Source organism: Oryctolagus cuniculus, chromosome 6, assembly GCF_051225735.1.
Source record: "Oryctolagus cuniculus isolate XC-2025 breed Fujian yellow rabbit chromosome 6, ASM5122573v1, whole genome shotgun sequence".
Taxonomy (NCBI): domain Eukaryota; kingdom Metazoa; phylum Chordata; class Mammalia; order Lagomorpha; family Leporidae; genus Oryctolagus; species Oryctolagus cuniculus.
In genome coordinates, this window is record NC_142872.1 from 93,594,158 (window position 1) to 93,612,885 (window position 18,728).

At 41.4% G+C, this 18,728-nt stretch overlaps 1 protein-coding gene across 2 annotated transcripts in view; it reads right to left on the reverse strand.

Moving 5' to 3' along the window:
- The window catches only part of CPA6 (carboxypeptidase A6), a 351,124-nt gene that overhangs the window by 7,367 nt on the left and 325,029 nt on the right, over positions 1 to 18,728 (reverse strand). For both annotated transcript variants that reach the window (XM_002710456.6, XM_089336346.1), the window contains exons 9-10: positions 6,389 to 6,591; positions 740 to 824 (exon numbers count right to left, since the gene is read on the reverse strand). In XM_002710456.6, coding sequence (XP_002710502.1) covers positions 740 to 824; positions 6,389 to 6,591 — 288 coding nt within the window. The remainder of the gene's footprint in view (positions 1 to 739; positions 825 to 6,388; positions 6,592 to 18,728) is intronic.

Sequence of the window (18,728 nt, forward strand, 5' to 3'; positions counted from 1 at the left end):
GTGTTCATCTTCATATGCACACATAGTCAGATATACTTGATTTCTTATTATATTTTCCAAACACAGTAAATGAATTTTTGAGTTCCAAAGGCCATGCCAACTAACCCAGGGCAATTTTTCGTGTTACAGTGGTAGAAATGGAAGCCCAGGATTGATAAATGTCTTGGCCAGGATGACATACCTGGCAGAACTAGGACTCAATCCACAACTTATGACTCTGTTCAAGTTCTTTCCATATACTCATTGGCTCTTTATTTCATATAATAGAAAAAATACTTAACATCAGTTTTTAAGGGAAAATTCACCTGAAGCTGCTAGGTCAGGAGTAGTATTTTATAACAAGAATCGTGGGGAAAGAACAAAATGGAAGCTGTTGCAGGGCTGACACATTTACTTCATTATCATCCCAAGGCCCATTTCCACCCTCACAGTAGCTACAATTGCTTAAGGAGCCCATTTTGGTACTTTCTACTGTCATAGATCTCAGTTCAACTTGTACTCATTACTGCATGCTTAGCATAGTCTCTGCTTAGAATTTGTTTAAATTGGTACAGTGATTTCTGTCAAGCTGTGTAAAACTAATCAGATGTAAACTCCCTCCATCTTCCTTGGCTAATTTGATAGTTCCTAAAAGTTTCACTTTAGGGAGAACCCACTTTCTTCTTTTTAAAGGGAAGTCATGATACAGGATATTGGTTCAAGAGAGAGGATCCTAATACAACGTACACAGGAAACTTACACAAGGTTCTTGAGGCAGGTCCATATTTGTACTGTGCCCCATGCACGGACCGAAGTGCTTTCACAGCTTTATAAGCTGCATATTCCTGTAATGGAAAATGGAGATACTATATCCCTATATTCTTGCATTGAAACTTTCAGAAACACCAGCATGAACAATGAGGAACATGTTAGTTAACAGATATATTTCATAATAACATCATATTACTCTTATTCATGCTCTATTTTGCAACATGTTTTAGAATACATTTCCGTCATTTGATACATACCCACAACAAGCTAGTGATCAGTAATAGTTCCATTTTACAGGTGAGAAAAGGAAGGCTCAGTGAGGTTAAGTGGGTATGCTGGGGTGACACAGCACAAAGATTGAGCTGGCATAAGTACCCATATTTTTAGAGGCTGATCTAGTGTTCTGTTGTCTTCACTTTAGCTCAGATAAACCTATTTCTACAAATTATAAAATGTTTGTCAGTTTTATACTTAACTCATATTTAGCAATGTGCTTGTATATAAGAGATACTTAAATATATTTTATATGCATGTTGAATAAGCATGACTTTGCAGGGGTACTGAGATAATCATGTTGGAGATGAATATTTGCTGCAGTAGTTAAGACTCTGCTTAGGACACCTGCATCCCATATCAGAGTGCCCGAGATTGTGTCCTAGCTTTGCTTCTGTCTCCGGCTTCCTGATGATGTACACCCTCAGAGACAGTAGGTGATTTTTCAAGTGGCTGGGTCCCTAACACCCATGTGGGAGACCTGGGTTGAATTCTGGGCTCCTGGCATTGGCATGGCTCAGTGCCAACTGTTGTGGGCATTTTGGGGAGTGAACCAGTGAATGGGGGAATTTCTGTTTCTCTGCCTTTCAAATAAATAAAAAAAATTTAAGGAAGAATTATATTGGTTCTTGAGTGTATGTTTCAGTGGATATGTACAAGGTATTTATAACATAGCTGAGTCAATTAAGAAACGCTTCAATTCAGTAAGAATGACTTGTCCTATGTGTCTATCTCTCCTGGGAATGGGAGCAACCATTTCAAACATGACCTCTAAGGTTACAGGAGCTTCTCACACTGTTAGATCAGGTACACTAAGATGCAGCAATTCAAAGCTGGAACTCTTCCTACTAATGTCAAAAATTAGGAAAACACTTGACACAATCTAATTACTAAAAGGGGGGATATTCTAACATGAATGGGAATGAGCCTGACTCTCCACTAAAACATTTCCAGACGGTATAAAAGCCCTAGTTTCAAAAAGGAGGTAGAGAAGTATTGGATGACCAGGGAAACGAAAAGAAGTATGCTGAAACCAGTATACAAATCTCCCATTTCAATTTGCTTATGAATAATTTAATACTTTAATTGAAGAACCCCAGACAACATGGTGGTGTGTGTTCACACTGCTGCCCTCTTTCAGCTCAGGGATGCAAAAGGTAGATTTTGTAGCAAATGCCACCCTTTGTGAATATTCAAGGACCAGGCTGCAGGAGCTGGCAGTCTCTTTATTATTGAACTCACTGGTGATGACATTCTTCTTGCGGTAGCCAACAGAAAAGGAATGTAAATACCATAATGATACATCTTTGTGGAGAATGTTCTGAGATTTGAACATCTCCTCCAATGGGTGTAGCAATAGTCCATGGCAAAAGCAGATATTTCTACATTTAGAAGTTTACTGCATTCTGATGGTGCGGAGATCTTTGTTCCTCATTGCTTTAATGATGGAACCCAAGTTAAAAATGTATTTTACAAAAAGATAACCACTTTACTTACTTCACACAAAGCGTATGCATAGTTTTAGTGTTTTGATGTCATAGCACTTCTGCTGTTCAGGTAGAGGTACATGTTGATAAGCTATTTAACAAAAGAGTAGGAATTTTATCTATTTTTGCAAGAATTATTTTCTAGGGTGGAACAGCTGGATACCTATTTGAAGGAATTTACTTAGGGGCCAGTGTCAAGGCATGGTGGATTGAGCCACAACCTGTGATGCCAGTATCTCAGATGGGTGCCTGTTCAAGTCCCGGCTGCCCCACTCTGATCCAACTCCCTGCTATTGTGCCTGGAAAAGCAGAGGAAGATGGCAAGATGGCCCAGAAAGTTGCTAACCATGTGGGGGACCTGGATGAAGTTCAAGCTCCAGACACTGGCCTGGCCTACCCTGGCTATTGTGACCATTTGGGGAAGGAACCAGTGGATGGAAGCACTCTCTCTCTCTCTCGTTTCTCCCTGTCTCTAACTCTGCCTTAAATAAGTAAAGTAAATCTTTTCTTACAAGAGTATGCTTAGTGATTCCTCCTTTCTCCATTATTTTCTTTTTCCAGTTGTCTGAAAGGACCTAGCCCCCATCTCCTCCTAGTCCTCAGCTTAGTAAGGAGTATATTTTTATTTAAATATTTCTATATTTAAAGCAACTTAAAGAATGGCTTAAATGTTAGCAGAAACACAGTCTCTTACACATGAATGGGATGGTTTTGAATAATTTTTAATAGGATTTAATGGCTTCTAGTTAACATTCAGGGAATAATGAAGGTTTTGAGAATTATAATCTTAGATTTATGATTTGGTTTATGCTTAGCCCACTCCAAGATTTTTCAACATGGCACAATTGGCAGTTAGAGACTGACTAATTCTTTGCTGTGGGGGCCCCATCCTGTACTTTATAAGATGTTTAGTAGCATCCTTGCCCTCTACCCACTAGATGTAATAAGATCCCTTATAACTGTTATGATAATCAAGAATATCTCTAGAGATTGCCAAATGTCTGTTGGGAGGCAAAATCATCTGTGGTTGTAAACCACTGATCTATCTTTATCCATATCCTCGGATATAAGACAAAGGGAAGATAGGCCGAACTCATGGTGGGAGGATGAATCTAAAATATGGAGAACATTCTCACGTAATAGTTTTTTTTTTTTTTTTTTTGACAGGCAGAGTTAGACAGTGAGAGAGAGAGACAGAGAGAAAGGTCTTCCTTCCGTTGGTTCACCCCCCAAAATGGCCGCCACAGGCAGCACTGCACCAATCCGAAGCCAGGAGCCAGGTGCCTCCTCCTGGTCTCCCATGAGGGTGCAGGGCCCAAGGACCTGGGCCATCCTCCACTGCCTTCCCGGGCCACAGCAGAGAGCTGGACTGGAAGAGGGGCAACCGGGACAGAACCGGCGCCCCAGCCAGGACTAGAACCCGGGGTGCAGGCACTGCAGGTGGAGGATTAGTCTAGTGAGCTGAGGCGCCGGCCAATAGTTTTAATATGTTTGTTATTCCACCTCATTTGTTGTAAAAACATAAGTATTATGCCCATTTAGGAACATTTTCCCACAGAAATATTGATATACAGGGCTTTTAAGGTTCCAGGCCAACAAAAACAACAGCAGCAACAAGAAAAACAAAAAGAAGAAAGCTATTGACCCACCAAGCAGCTAAATAGCTCTATAGAAATAACTATCGCCTGTACCGTATTCCTAAACAGGGAATTTGCTCAGAATTCTTGCCATGTCAAGAACAGAGTTGCTTTCTGGACTTTCCCTAGGCCCTCTTCTAGTCTCCTCATGTTCCCCATTCCTTCTAGGTCTTGTACATCTAACAGAGGAATTTCTGAAATCCCAGGAAATTTGCGCAGTATCTGGAGTTCAAGGTATAAAGAGAAAGAGGACGCTTCTCTTTTATAAAAACTTTCATTCAAGTATAACATTGTAGTGTACTAAAAAACCTCTGATTTGGTCTCTGTCCCTGATTCTGGCACATTGTTCCTTTGGAGTGATGAGTGCCTTTCGTATGTTAATGAGATGACTGTTGGCTGGGGGTCGCTAGGTAGCTTTAGGACAGGGGCTAGTCCAAATCATATCATAAGCCTCTGAGGTGGGGGAGAGGAGCCAGAAATTCAATCCATGACCAGTGGCAATGATTCACGCAACTCTGGCTATGTAATGAGGCCTCCATGCAATCTCCTAAACAATGGGGTTTGGAGAGCTTCTGCATTGGTGAACACACCAAAGTGCTGGGAGGAGGGCACAGAGGAGGCACGGAAGCTTTGGTCAGCGCCCACCTGACCCCTCTCCTCACCTTGCCTTGCACATCTCTCACTGTAGTTGTGTGTTTTATAGTAAACTGGTAATAGTAAGTAAAGCACATTCCTAAGCTTTGCAAGTCATTCTAGTGAACTTTTGAAAACTGAGGTGAAGTGTTTAGCCTAGCAATTAAGACACCATATCAGAGTACCTGGGTTCGATGCCCAGATCAGCTTCCTTATCCCAGCTTCCTGTTAATGTACACCTTGGGAGGCAGCAGATGATGGCTCAAGTGCTTGGGTCCCTGCAACTTAATTGGGAGTCCTGGACAGCATTGCATTCCTGGCTCCCGGCTTGGGCTCTGGCCCAGCCCCAGCCTCTGTAGGCAATGGGGAAGTGAATCAGCAGATGAATGTTTTCTCTTTATTTTTGTTTCTCTGCCTCTCAAATAAAAAAAAAAAAAAAAAAGAAGGAGAAGAAAAAAACAAACATCCAAGGTGGGAACCTGTGACTCTGTAGCCAGTTTGGACAGAAGTGTGGATAACCTGGGATCCCCTACCTACTTGAGACTGACATCAGCTATGAGAATAGACTTGGGGGACTGAGTCCTTAAACCTGTGGAATCTGGTGCTAACTCTGGGTAATCAATGTCAGAATGGGATTGAATTGTTGGACAGCCAGCTCTTGTCAGAGGAAGGGGTACTGAAAGAGATATCACACATTTGGTAGAAGGAGAGGAAAAGAATCCTAAAAACACATACTGCAAATTACACTAATATTAAGTCTGTAGCTCAATGAAGGATCACAAACCAAACACATTCATGTAACCACTGTTGAAGTCAAGGAATAGAACAACATCAGTGACCCGGACACATTCTTGGAACTCCAGATCAATCAGCATGTTACCCCTCTTTTCCCTAAAAGTAATTGCTATTCTGACTTCTAACACTGTATGTTAGTTTTTGTTGGTTTTGAGCTTTATAGGCCTCTAGATTTTGACTTACTTTATGATGAATTATGCCCTACAGTGGATTGCTTGTTGGATTTCCAAGAAAAGGAGAGAAATGAACTCTGATTTTTCATTTTCAAGTAATCTTATGCCTGAAAGTCTGTTCATTCTTAGTACTAACTTGTCAGATACATGCCCAGGGACTTAGTGGCATTAAGCAAATAATGCTTATAAATTAAAGCTTGCTTTTAATTAATGAGAGCCAGACTATAATTTATGAATAATTATTTACTCAATAAATTTAATTATAGCTCTGCATATGTGACCCAAGCTATAATACTAATCAAATCCATCTTGACCTTTTCCATATAACCTGTGGTAAGAATTTAAATAGACTTGAAATGATTACATTTGAGAAGCAGGATAGTGGTTAAAAGCAACAATTCTGGAGTTAGAACAGTGGATGAATTCCAGCCATGATGCTTAGATGCTGGGCATTCTTAGTCTATTTCTCTGGGTCTCAGATTCCTCATTTGTAAAAGGGGAAACAATAAGATACCTCCTATTATTGTTAAGAATAAATGAATGAATATATGTAAAAACACTTAACAGAATAAGCACAATATGTGTTTCCAATATCATTAAACATTAAGGCTGACATACATATACAGGGTCAAATACTTACCACACAGCTAAAATTGGGGATAGTTGCGTATTTGTAAGAGTAGGGATACAGCAACATCTGAGCATATGCATGAAAGGAAAGGTAAGCTCTAATGTGCTTTCTGTGTTTTCGGAGGAAGTTGGCTACAGCCTTGACTTCTGGCTCAGACTCTGGGAAAGGACCGCAGTACGTATCGTCACAAGGGTGCACTGACGCTCCTTCAGCTGCAAGTCAGAGAAGAAATGTGGTGGGGGAGTACAGGAAGAATCAATCAGCAATGTTAAACTGTGCTTTTTCTCTTATTTCTTTAAACATATGGCATTATTCAGCAATTCACCTAGCTTCTCACTTACAGAAATCAATACTGAGAATTCCAGAGCGACTCAAGGCCCCCTGCATAACTGGAGGGCCTGAAGGGAATCTGTGTTCTATTTTTTTTTTTACCTGAATCTGTGCAAATCATTCTAAAAGGATGACTCTATCAGATGTCTTCTTTTGCTGGAGAACTAATTCTACACAGTCCCCCAGAGCAGGTTAGGCTCTCCATTTAAATGCTTCACAACGCCTGCACTTTCTCTTCAATACACTTATACTTAGTGTTCAATATTTACTCATTTAACATCCAACCAAAGTTTATACTCTTGTGGGTGCCTGGGATATACTAGAAACAACACAGGGAAAAAAAAAATCCCTGATCTAATAGAACCTACCTGCATTAGACTTTTTTCTTTGTGAGACACTAGTGCTCTGTGAAGACAGGGACTATGTCTTTTTTCCTGGGCACTTACCTGCTAAAACAATAGTGGGGTTAGTGTTCAACAAATATTGGTTGAGGGACCGGCACTGTGGCATAGTGGGGTAAAGCCACTGCCTGTAGTGATGGCATCCCATACGGGCACCAGTTCAAGTCCCGGCTGCTCCACTTCTGATCCAGTTCTCTGCTATAGCCTGGGAAGGCAGTAGAGAATGGTCCAGATCCTTGGGCCCCTGTACCCATATGGGAGACCTGGAAGAAGCTCCTGGCTCCTGGCTCCTGGCTTCAGATTGGCAAAGCTCCGGAAGTTGCTGCCATTTGGGGAATGAACCAGCAGATGGGAGATGTCTCTCTCTCTCTCTCTCTCTCTCTCTCTCTCTCTCTCTCTCCCTACCTTCTCTCTCTGTGTAACTCTGACTTTCAAATAAATAGATAAATCTTTAAAAAAAACACAAATATTGGTTGAATAAGTCAATGTCAGATCAAAAAAAAAGGCTAGACATCTGTAAAGATGTCAGGTAAGAAACAAATTTTTTTTTATTTAATGAACATAAATTTCCAAATTACAGCTTATGGATTACAATAGCCCCCCCCATAACTTCCCTCCCACCCACAATGCTCCCCTCTCCCACTCCCTCTTCCCTTCCCTTCACATCAAGATTAATTTTCCATTATCTTTATATACAGAAGATCAATTTAGCATATATTAAGTAAAGATTTCCACATTTTGCACCCACACTGAAACACAAAGTGTAAAATACTATTTGAGTACTAGTTATAGCATTAATTAAACACCTAAGAGTAATTGTGTATTAATTACAGAGCTCAACCAATAGTTTTAAGTAGAACATAAAATGCAACTTTTGTATTGTTGTGGCTTCTTCCCACCAACCTCCCTCCCATGGCCCTCTCCTCCCTCTCCCACTCCCTCTCCCATCCCGCAGAAACAAATATTAATAGAGCAATAAAATATAATCAGGTCAGAAATTATTCTGTAGACCATGCCTAAACATTTTTGATAATATTTAAAATCAACAATATCCAAATTGGTTTTGTAAAACTCAAGAGGCTTCTTCAGTTATTTTTGGCCAATTAAGACATCTTCCAAACTAAAATTTAAAAAATAATTTTATTTTTATTTTATTGAGAAACAGATAGAGAAATCTCATCTACTAGTTTACTCCCCAAATGCTTGTGAGTCAAGAAGTCAAGCTGGGCCTCCCATATGTAGGAGACAGGGACCCAAGTACTTGAACCATCCCTACTTCCTGCCAGGTGTGTATTAGCAGGAAGCTGGAATGGGGAGCTGAGTCAAGACTTGAACCCTAGCCACTCTAATAAGGGATGTGGGATGTGCCAAATGCCTACTCCAAGCTAGATTTTAATATTTTTATAAATTAAAATATTATCATATAGGGCATACTGATTAAGAGGTCCTTCCTTGGAGGAACAAAACTATGAATTGCTATAATAATCACAAAGTGTTATGGTTCTAAGAAATTTTGGAAATAATTACATTTTCTATAGTTATGTGCCATGCCGGCCATTACTATCATTCTCTCTCAAAAACGTACCTCCCCTACCTTGAAAGCAAACATTCTCTCCACAAACTAGTGGAAAATGTTTGGTAGTATGCGCTAGTCAAATTCTACTGAGCTGAACAGACAACAAATTCTAATCAGACTAACTCTTGAGGACATGAAGTGCTGTTTAAGCTGTAGGAGAGTCAGAGTCGAGAGGAGGAACTTACAGCAACTGGGTTTTCTCTCCTTTGAATCTCATTATGGACATGCCTTGGGAGCAAGTGGAGAATGGTTGAAAGCCAGAGTGTATATAAAAACTACAGCTGATGCTCTGAAAGGACTGTGAAAAATAAAGAGGTCTCTGTGGAACACCTGCATGAAGCACCGGAAAGGTGTGAATAGAAACACAGCAAATCATTCTAAAAGGAGCAGAGCTAACGAGCCAGAGAAACCAAGAATTTTCAACAATCCTAATAAATTTTCTCAAGGGCTTTTAGGAGGACACTGGAAACCAACAGGGACAATAAGTCATAAAAATATACCAATCAGATGTCGTTGAAACAAAAAGCTTAATTCACGGGTTGAATGAATACTGTTAATGAATTAATGAGTTAGAATAGGGTTTGAAACATTCCCAGAAATCATCAGGAAGGGATAAAGAATGTCAAAAATTAGAGAAAAATTAAAGGGCATGAAAAATAGACCGAGTTTCAATATGTGGTTAAAAAGGGTCTTAGAAAGGAAGAAAAAAATAAATATTTGAAAAATTGCTAATTAACATTTCCCCAGAATTAAGGAATGGCTGAAGAGACTTATTGTGCACCAAACAAAAGAGATACAGGATAAACAGCAATACTTTGAGATATTAAAATCAAATTTTAAGTAAAGGAAATAATTCCAGAGAGCAAAAAGCAGGTCATTTAGGAGAAGACAATAATCAGATTCACATTTGACTTTTCAGCAGGTATGCTAGATTAATATTTCCAAAGTATTTTTTGAAAAAGGAAATTTGGATCTGGACTTTAATATCTAGCTGACCTCTCATTGACATGTGAGAGTGAAAGAAAGATGATCTCTGGCATAAAAGGCTTCAAAGTTAGACTATAAACTGACATACTCTGAAAACACTCCTGGAGAAAGTAGTCCAACAAAATAATGAATAATTCCAGAAAATCCACTTGATAGGAGAATTACAGGGATGCCAGCAACTTAGTAATATATGCTATCCAAATAAGCAATGTCCAAAGGGCCAAAAAATGTATGGTAACTTAGGTATGAAATTCTGAGACAGAAAACTGATGGAAGGGTGGAGGGCAAGGGACCAGAAGTGGTAAAATAGCTGAGTTGTTGGTTTCTTTTGAAAAGCAGATACAGATAGTGATTAAGGTTAGAAACTGTTGTGAAAAACAGACCCAAGTATGGTTGTGAAGTAAGTAATAACAACCATCAGCAAAAGAACAATAGGACGGGGCAGGTGTTGTGGCACAGCAGGGGAAGCCTCCACTTGGGGAATCCGCATCCTGTGTTAGTGTCTGGTGTGAGTCCCGGCTGTTCCACTTCTGACCCAGCTCCCTGCTAATGCACCTGGGAAGCGGCAGGTGATGACTCAAGTACTTGGACTCCTGCCACACTCATGGGAAACCTGGATGGAGTTTCTGGATCCTGGCTTCAACCTAGCCCAGACCTAGGGTTTGTGGTCTTTAGGGGGAATGAGCCAGCATGTAGAAAATCTCCGTCTGTGCCATTCAAACACATAAATGCATGATTTCTTTTTTTAAAAGATTTTATTTATTTATTTGAGAGGTAGAGTTACAGACAGTGAGAGGGAGAAACAGAGAGAAAGGTCTTCCCTCTGTTGGCTCACTCCCCAGTTGGCTGCAATGGTCTGAGCTGTACCGTTCTGAAGCCAGGAGCCAGGAGCTTCCTCCTAGTCTCCCACACAGGTGCAGGGGCCCAAGGACTTGGGTCATCTTCCACTGCTTTCCCAGGCCACAGCAGAGAGCTGGATTGGAAGAGGAGCAGCCAGGACTTGAACCGGCGTCCACATGGGATGCTGGTGCTGCAGGTGGAGGATTAACCTACTGTGCCATGGTGCCAGCCCCTCTTTTTTTTTTTTTTTTTTTTAGAACAATAGGATGTGAACTTCACAAGTGGCAGAACTAACTTTGGGTCACCCAATAGGAAGTAGTAGAAGAAGAAAAATAAAAAAGGAAAAGGAAAAACACTACTAAATAGAGAACAGGAATTAGGATGGCATAAATAAGTCTTAATGTAACAAGGCTTATGGAGAATAGTGATAGACTAAACTCACCAAATGACTGGAATTTTAATAAAAAAGTAGATACAGTAATATCATGTCTAAACAACAACAAAAAGTATGGTATAACTTGATATACCAGAGGTCTGCTTTTATATTTTACTTACATATATTTTTAAATTTTGAGGATCTTTTTTCCCCAGGAGAAACCCCTTTAACCAGGGAACTTATATGATGAATTATCAGAGAAAAAAGGCCAGAGACATGGGAGGCTAACAAAAGCCCTCCATGGTCCACAGGATTGTCTCCAGGTCTGCGTGAGACAACAAGACACCTCGGCATGCCTGTTTGGTGTCCGGACTTCTGGCTTGCCCACCCAGATTCCCATGGTCATAGAGAACCATCCCCACTTTGGAATTTACAGAAAGTCAGACTTAATTTGTTTCTGTGGCTTTTTGCTCAGGCATCATATGGCAGCCTTTCTTGCCTGAGAGAAGATTCTAGAAGAGTGGCACGGTCAGCTTGGGCCACAGTGTAGCATCGCAGTAGTGAACTCCAAGCTCACTTGTGTGCACATGGGGTCTTCACTTTCACAGGTGTCGGTCCAGACATATTCAGTCAATTTGAGCAAAGTAGGACAGACGCATGACTGCTTCTCTAGCCAGAGCTCAAAAGCAGTGTCCATTCTCATCTTTCTTCAACTGCCTATCGCTTTAAGGGAGGGAGGAGGAGGTTGGGATTGGTCTCCTTTTCAGCTCCGCACTGGACCCTGATTCCAAAGAAGATGGTAACTGAGTGAGGACAGCTTGGCCATCTGGATCCGCACTAAAGGTTTTTCAAGTTTTGCTTACTTTTATGCCCCAGATCTCGGGTCAAAAAATCGAGCCAGACCCAGAGCAAATTACGGTAGTTAGAGCAATGGCTGGACAAGAAAGAGCCAGTATCTCTGCAAGACCAGAGGGAATCTGAGAAAGGGAGAGGGCCATGCAGCAAGCTGTCACCCCACATCACAGTCTAGAGGACACAGTGGGTCTACAGGCTACAGCCTGGCTGCTCTCCTGACACCTCACACACTGGGCCCACTGGATGCAGTTCCCACGTAGGGAATGGTGTATCCCAGCCCTGCCGTGGCCCCTGTGCCTGAGCTGAGGCCAGAATATACCCTGTGCCACAGGCCCGAGGAGCACCACACTGGCTGGCCAGCCAGGCTATGGTCCTGAGCCCCTTGAGGACCGCGTGGCTCTGGGTTCCACAGGAAGACCCCAGTCACTGGGAGGGAGAGAGCTGCATACCACTGGGAGAGACTAAGGGAGGAATGACAACTGGTTTAAAAAGAGTGTGGGCAGATTCCTGCAGAGCCCAAAGGAATGGCATACATTTCTGAAATCTGACAGTGGCCTTGTCCCTATTTTCAAGAGGGTTTTGTTGCTGCTGCTGGGTTCTGTGTTGCCCCTTTCAAGAGGCAAAGGGGCTGGGGAGATGGAGTCCCTCTTGCTCTGATCCTATACAGGTACCAGGAGGCCTTGGCTTCCCACCAGGCTCTGATCTTCTTGCCTGGTTTCAGGCACATGAAGTAGGGGCAGGGTGGGGAGAGCAACTACTGTTTGCCCAGTAACAATTTCCTCTCCTTGTAAAACCAGAAGTCAGAGAATGGCATGGGCTGGGCAGCCTGTTCTTGGGGCCCCTCTGAGGAGGGATGGAGGAGAGGGTCAGCCCCGAGAAACAGCTGGGGACCAGATGTTGGTTCTTGTGAGCCTGCAGGGCCCAGACCTTGCTCCATTGGCCCTGTTGACACTTCCATTTGACACTGTCCACTCCCAGGCCTTCCCAAGAAATGTTCTGGCCTTAAACATTTGGTTCATGAGAGGAGAAATCTTGTCTTGCCACCCCTGGTTGGTAATCACCAGAGGATGTGAAGGAAGCAGACGGGGCAGTGATGCGGGCTAGGCAGGGAGCTATGAGGGACAAAGCAGCTGAGAGGTTTTCCAGGGTCTTTATGTCACAGCCCCACCCCTAACTCCACCCACCTTGCATCCCAGTTCAGCACACCCACTTTCCCATGATGCACTGAAGCCTCCTCCACCACGAAGACACTATGATGAACATGTGTACTCTGAGCTCCACGTGGAGATGCCACAAAACTTCCCCAGAGATCATTACACATCCTGAACCCTGCCAAACTTCACCTTGCTTGTGTATCCATTAGGGCACCGCCTCCTGTGCCCTAAAGGGTGTGCCTAAACTGGAGTGGATGTATTTCTCTCCTTTGGGGCTGCCTGCATTCTCATCTCAGTGCACACTTTCTCTTTACTCCTTACGTAAATCCTGCTCTCATTCTTGCACTTTGTCTACATCTCTGCTTGGAATTCTCTCATACGGAGCCAAGAACTTGGAATAAATACCACTGAGGCCACCCTTCCCTATAATAGCAGGAGAAGAAATGGTGCATTGTACAAAATCAATGGATCCCAGGTGTCAGGAGCAGGGCACTGGGATAACCGCAAAGGCAGACTCACTTGGGGAAGGTCTGGAGACGAGCAGGGTCTTGCCAGTGAAATCTGCTGGGAAGAGAGCTCCTCTAGGTAGGGGAATACCTGCAGAGCCGGGGAAGAAAGGGCTGCTAGCTACAGGAGGGTGTGTGTAGGCTGGGGCGCCTGGGAAGGGGAGATGACCTCACACTGCTGGGCAGCACTCATTCTTCTCTGTCTGAAGAGCAGCTCTTGCACCTGCTCCCCTGCCCCTGTAGGGGAGTGGCGCGAAGGGCTGGCTGACATGGCCAAGACTGAAGTTTGTCCAGCTCCTGCCATCAGTTAGAAGATAACAGCAAAGGTGGCATGGGCCTGGGAGCCATGATACTTCATATTGCTGCTGGGTCAGGAAGAGGTCGGAAGCCCAGTTTCAAAAGCAAATGATGGTGGCCTGGTGGAGGACAGTGAGGCTGTGGCCCAAGCATAGAGATGTTTGATCTTCAGTGCTGGATGCTTGGGCTCAAAGACTTCCAGAAGGAACATGGGAGACTACACAGGAGACAGTTTGGGTAGAGCACTGCTTCCTGGGGCCCCTTTGCTGGCACCACCACGTTTTTCCTCCTTGTGGGTATACATGCCAGGGGATGTCACTGTTGGTCACCATGGCTACCAGTCTCTGTAAGGTGTGTAGAGCCTGGGGGTCAGCAGGCTCAGGGTTGGATGGTGCCATTCTGCCTGATCATGGGCTTCTCAGCCACCCAGCCAAGCACTGCTGGGCCCCAACCCCGCAATGCTCAGATCCACCAGGCAATCCCAGGATAGCTGCTTTGAGCATTAGGCATGAGTTTCCCAGGACTGTCGTAACATATTACCACAAACTGGGTAGGGTAAGACAACAGAAACGTATTTTCTCACAGTTCTTGAGGCTAGAAGTCTGAAAAAAAAATTGAGCACATTTTCCCTTCCCCAAATGCTCTAGATTCTTCCCTAGGGCATTCTTCCTTCCTTGCCTCTTCCTAGCTTCCAGTGTGGATCCTGGCAATCACCGCATTACTTGGCCTATGGATGTGTTACTCTACTCTCTGCCTCTATCTGCACAGGGCCTTTTCCCCTGTGTGTTCCTTGCTGCCCTATCTTCTTCCAAGTACAACAGCCATTGATTTAGAGCCCACCACTTAATCCAGTATATCTTAACTAATTACTTCTACAAAGACCCTATTTCCAAATCAGGTTATATTCTGGGGCAACACTATCCCACCGCAGTGTCCTGAGGAGTGATCCTGCTGCAGAACTAGATTCTGTAGAGGATGCATTCTCTGAGGTGTTGTTTAATACTTGGATAAAAGATCCACTTTTAAAAATTCAATAGTATAGTTCTACTCTTGGCAGTATTACCTATGAGAATATGTAGTAGAAAACAAGATTTCTACTTGGCAATTTAGTTACCTACAATATAAAGACTGAAAAACCAAAATATGGCAAGGGAGTAAGAACCTTAAGGGTTTGGTTGTTAGGTAATATGTTTTCCAAAGTATCTTCAAGGTAAGTTATTTTTTAAGAAGTAAGTATATTTTGAACTATGGAAGAACTTTTTATGATCATCCTATATCTGTTAAGGGTCAAAATTTTAAAATTGTTTCTTCCTGTAGATTCTGCCAACAACACCATGACTATGTCACCACTACCATCATCACCTCATTTACTGGAACTCACTGTATGTTAGGTTGCTTTCATGCAATATCTTGTTTACTCTTCATATCAGTCTTACATAGTGCTATAATTTTTCAAAAAAGAACAAGGCAGCCTAAAGAAATACAAAGCAAAAGATAACATAAGTCAGACCATGTAAAAATAATGTCATAATAAATGTAAAGGACTTATATTTCCAAATAAAATTGATTTGTTAGATACTTCTGTTTTAGACACTGTGTTATACACTAGGAATTCAAATATGAAAATATCACAGACACTGAGTTGAGAAACGCATAGATTTACCTGGAATAGAGATAACATATAATATTACTATGAGGTGGTAAATGCTATGAGATATTTGGAAGATATTAATTGAAACAGAGTGAAGCATCAATTACCCTAACTGAGTATTAGAGTCTTCTTAGGGGAGCAAATACCTCCTTGATGAGCTGACAAGAAATATTAATATGAGATAGAACACAGTTCCAGGTAATGAGAATGATAACAACAACAGGAAGGCAATAAATATTTAATAGGAAAGTTTAACATACAATGTGAGGAAACCTTGGTAGATGAGCCCAGAGTGGTTAGTGGGAATTAGTTCATGGAACAGCCTATCTATTGTGTAAAGAAGCTTGTATTATCTAGTGAGAAGTAAATGGCCATGAAATGGATCGCTCAGATCTCCTGCTGCAGAGAGCACATGTGATTGACAATTCCAGCTGTCAGCAGTCTGGATGCAAAGCTACGTCCTCATTAAGCCACACTGTCCCCTGGTTGCTTTTCAGCAAACGACTGATCACTGTAGGGGCACCAGTGCAGACTCATTCTTGCAGGATGCAGGCATCCTCTGCAGGGCAATCTGGACTTGAGAACCCCACTTCAGCCTGTACTGAGAGCTGCATTTCAGCTCTTTCAGCACAATCCTCCTTTCCTCTTTTCTGTCATAGGTTTCCAATCTGCATCACGGTACAAAGGCTCTCATAGCCTACTCTTGCTTCCTCTTCTTTATTTTTCATAGTTGCTTCCTCCAGAAAATCTCTTATAATATAATCCTGCATTGCTGTCCTAAAGCAACAAAACTGTGAAGGTTTTTTTATTGGAAGCTTTATTGAGATATACTTTCTAGACAATAAAGTCACCCTTCTAAGGTGTCTAATTCAGGGGTGTTTAGTATATTTCAGGAGCTGTGCAATCCTTACGGACCACTGTCTAATTTTAGTACATTCATATCATTCCAAAAAGAAAACCCATACATATTCACAGTCAATCCATATCTCTTTTCCCCTCCGCCTCCTAACCACAAAAGGTTATAAAACATGGTCAGATTTTCATTTTAGGTTGACCTTGTGAAAGTTTAAAGGAGAGATTTGTAAGAGGCAAGTCTATTATCAGGGAGATCAAATCAAAATACAAATACAATAATACAGGCCAGAGATGTTAGCAGAATTAGGTCAATAGTTTTAGGAATGGTATCAAGGGGATGCATTAAAGAAATACTTGGAAGATTAAGTAGACTTAATGATCAGTTGAATATGTAGGGCAAGGAAGAGAAATTGAAGACACCCTCCATTTTGGGCTGGCTGAGTCAATGTTAGTTTTATCAATTGAAACACCAAATAGATGAGGAGGAATATGCAGGTGTAAGGTGAGAAGGAAGATGATGAACTCCATTTTAGACATGTTGAGTTTGAGAAGCCTAAGGCTGCCAGTAGAGAGCTGATAAGGTTCCAGGTATGGGTAGGAAGTCCAAAGGGAACATTAGACTGGAGAAAAGGATTTGGGGGTCATTGTCATTTTATGAGAGTGAAGTAATACAAAATGGCTTTTGGATAAAACAACAACAAAGTAAACATCAAACTGTTGGAAGCATCAGTTTTTAAAGAAACAAGAAGAGGCAGAGGAACCTGTGATTCAGACTGAGAATGATCAGAAATGTACAAGAACTGTAAGATGTTCATGTCAAGGAACCCAAGGACTTGATATTTAACAAAGGGGTGTGGGCTGCCTGTGAAATGCAGAAATGATATGGATTGATTTTATAGTAACAAAGGGGACTTTTGCTATAGAAAATTAATGGTGTGATTGGAGAGAAGACCAGATATCGTATGCACTGAGGGGAATGAAGGAGAAGAAAGGACTAGGAGATAGTACAAGGGGCTTCAAAAAGTTAATGGAAAAGTAAAATGAAATAATAATGCAGGGAGAAGGTATACAGCTTGGCGGTTAAGATGCCTGTACCCCACATTGGAGTAGCTGGTTCTATTCCTGGCTCTGGTTCCTGACTCCAGCCTCCAGCTAACATGGACCCTGGAAGGCAACAATGTTGGCCCAAATAATAGAGTTCCTGCCACCTACATGAGAGACCTGGATTGAGTTCCAAGGACCTGATTCGGCCTTGGTTCTGCCCTGGTTCTGTGGATATTTGGGTATGGGACTTCTCTCTATGTCTCTCTGTGTGTGTCTCTCTGCTTCTCAAGTAAATAAAAAAATTTTTTAAAGGTAATTAAAAATTTCCATGAATGTTTTAAATCCCCCTTATATGGACTATCTTTTTTAGGAAGCTTGGGCCACAAGAGAAGGAAATATAGAGTCATCGCTAGAGGTAAGCTTGAAAGTATCAGGAAGATTTAAGCCTTTTTAAGGAGGATGATACTCAAGAATGTCTAAAAAAAAAAAGGGAAAAAACATAGTTAAACAAGTTAGAGAGAGACTATTTAAAGGGAGAAAGTTCTTGAAAGACTGTGAAAGGTTGGGGCTAACAACTAAGTAGAGTCATAGGTCTTGTACAGGAGACAGAACTGGGATTTCTCACTTTCCATTTCTTCCAAGTGTTTTTGATGACTCATCCCATCAGTCAGAAACTTTTGAGGGTATATGCTTTATATATGCTTCCAATTTATATACATGTCTTATTGTGGGCCAATATATGAAACAGAAATGAAAGTACAGAAAGAATGGTTTAGAAATGAGTTTAATAATTTTTAATATTTTTATTGTTTATGCAGAAAGAACACTAATTTTATTAAAATAAGAATGAGAAAGATAGATGAAATCCAATGAATATTTTAACAGCATCCAAGTAGTATTTTTACTAAATGAATGTAGGCTGTAAATTGTAATATAAAAGAATGAAAACAGACTAAGTTCTTGGTTGATCTCCTAACTGGAATTTTAATGCAAAAGTATGTGTATTGTAACCTATAGTCTCTCCAGACATCTTTAAAAAAAATCATTTATTTCTCTAAGAGTGGCCACTTGAGAGTGAGTTCAAAAATTACATGGAAAGTGGTTATAACTGAATATTTAGTGGAAAAAAACAGAACCTATAGCTATATAAATTAGAAGATTAAAATATCCATAAGGAAAAAGAAAAGAGAAAGTGTACTAAAGAACAATAGTAGTCTGCTAGGCTGGGAATATGCTACTCTTTTTTTCCCCCGAATATCTTTTTTTTATTATAATATCAATTTTATAAGTAGAAAAAAGTATATTAGGGAAGAAAAAATAGAGATCTTAGAAAAAGTTTGTAAGAAGGAAAAAGTTAAAAAAATTGTTAAAGACAGAATAAGTAAAAATAGAAAACCAGTAGCAATATTTGGTTTTATTTTACTTTTTGCTGCAACTGGCCTCTGTGGAAATTGACCTGACAGATGCAGCTGGGGCC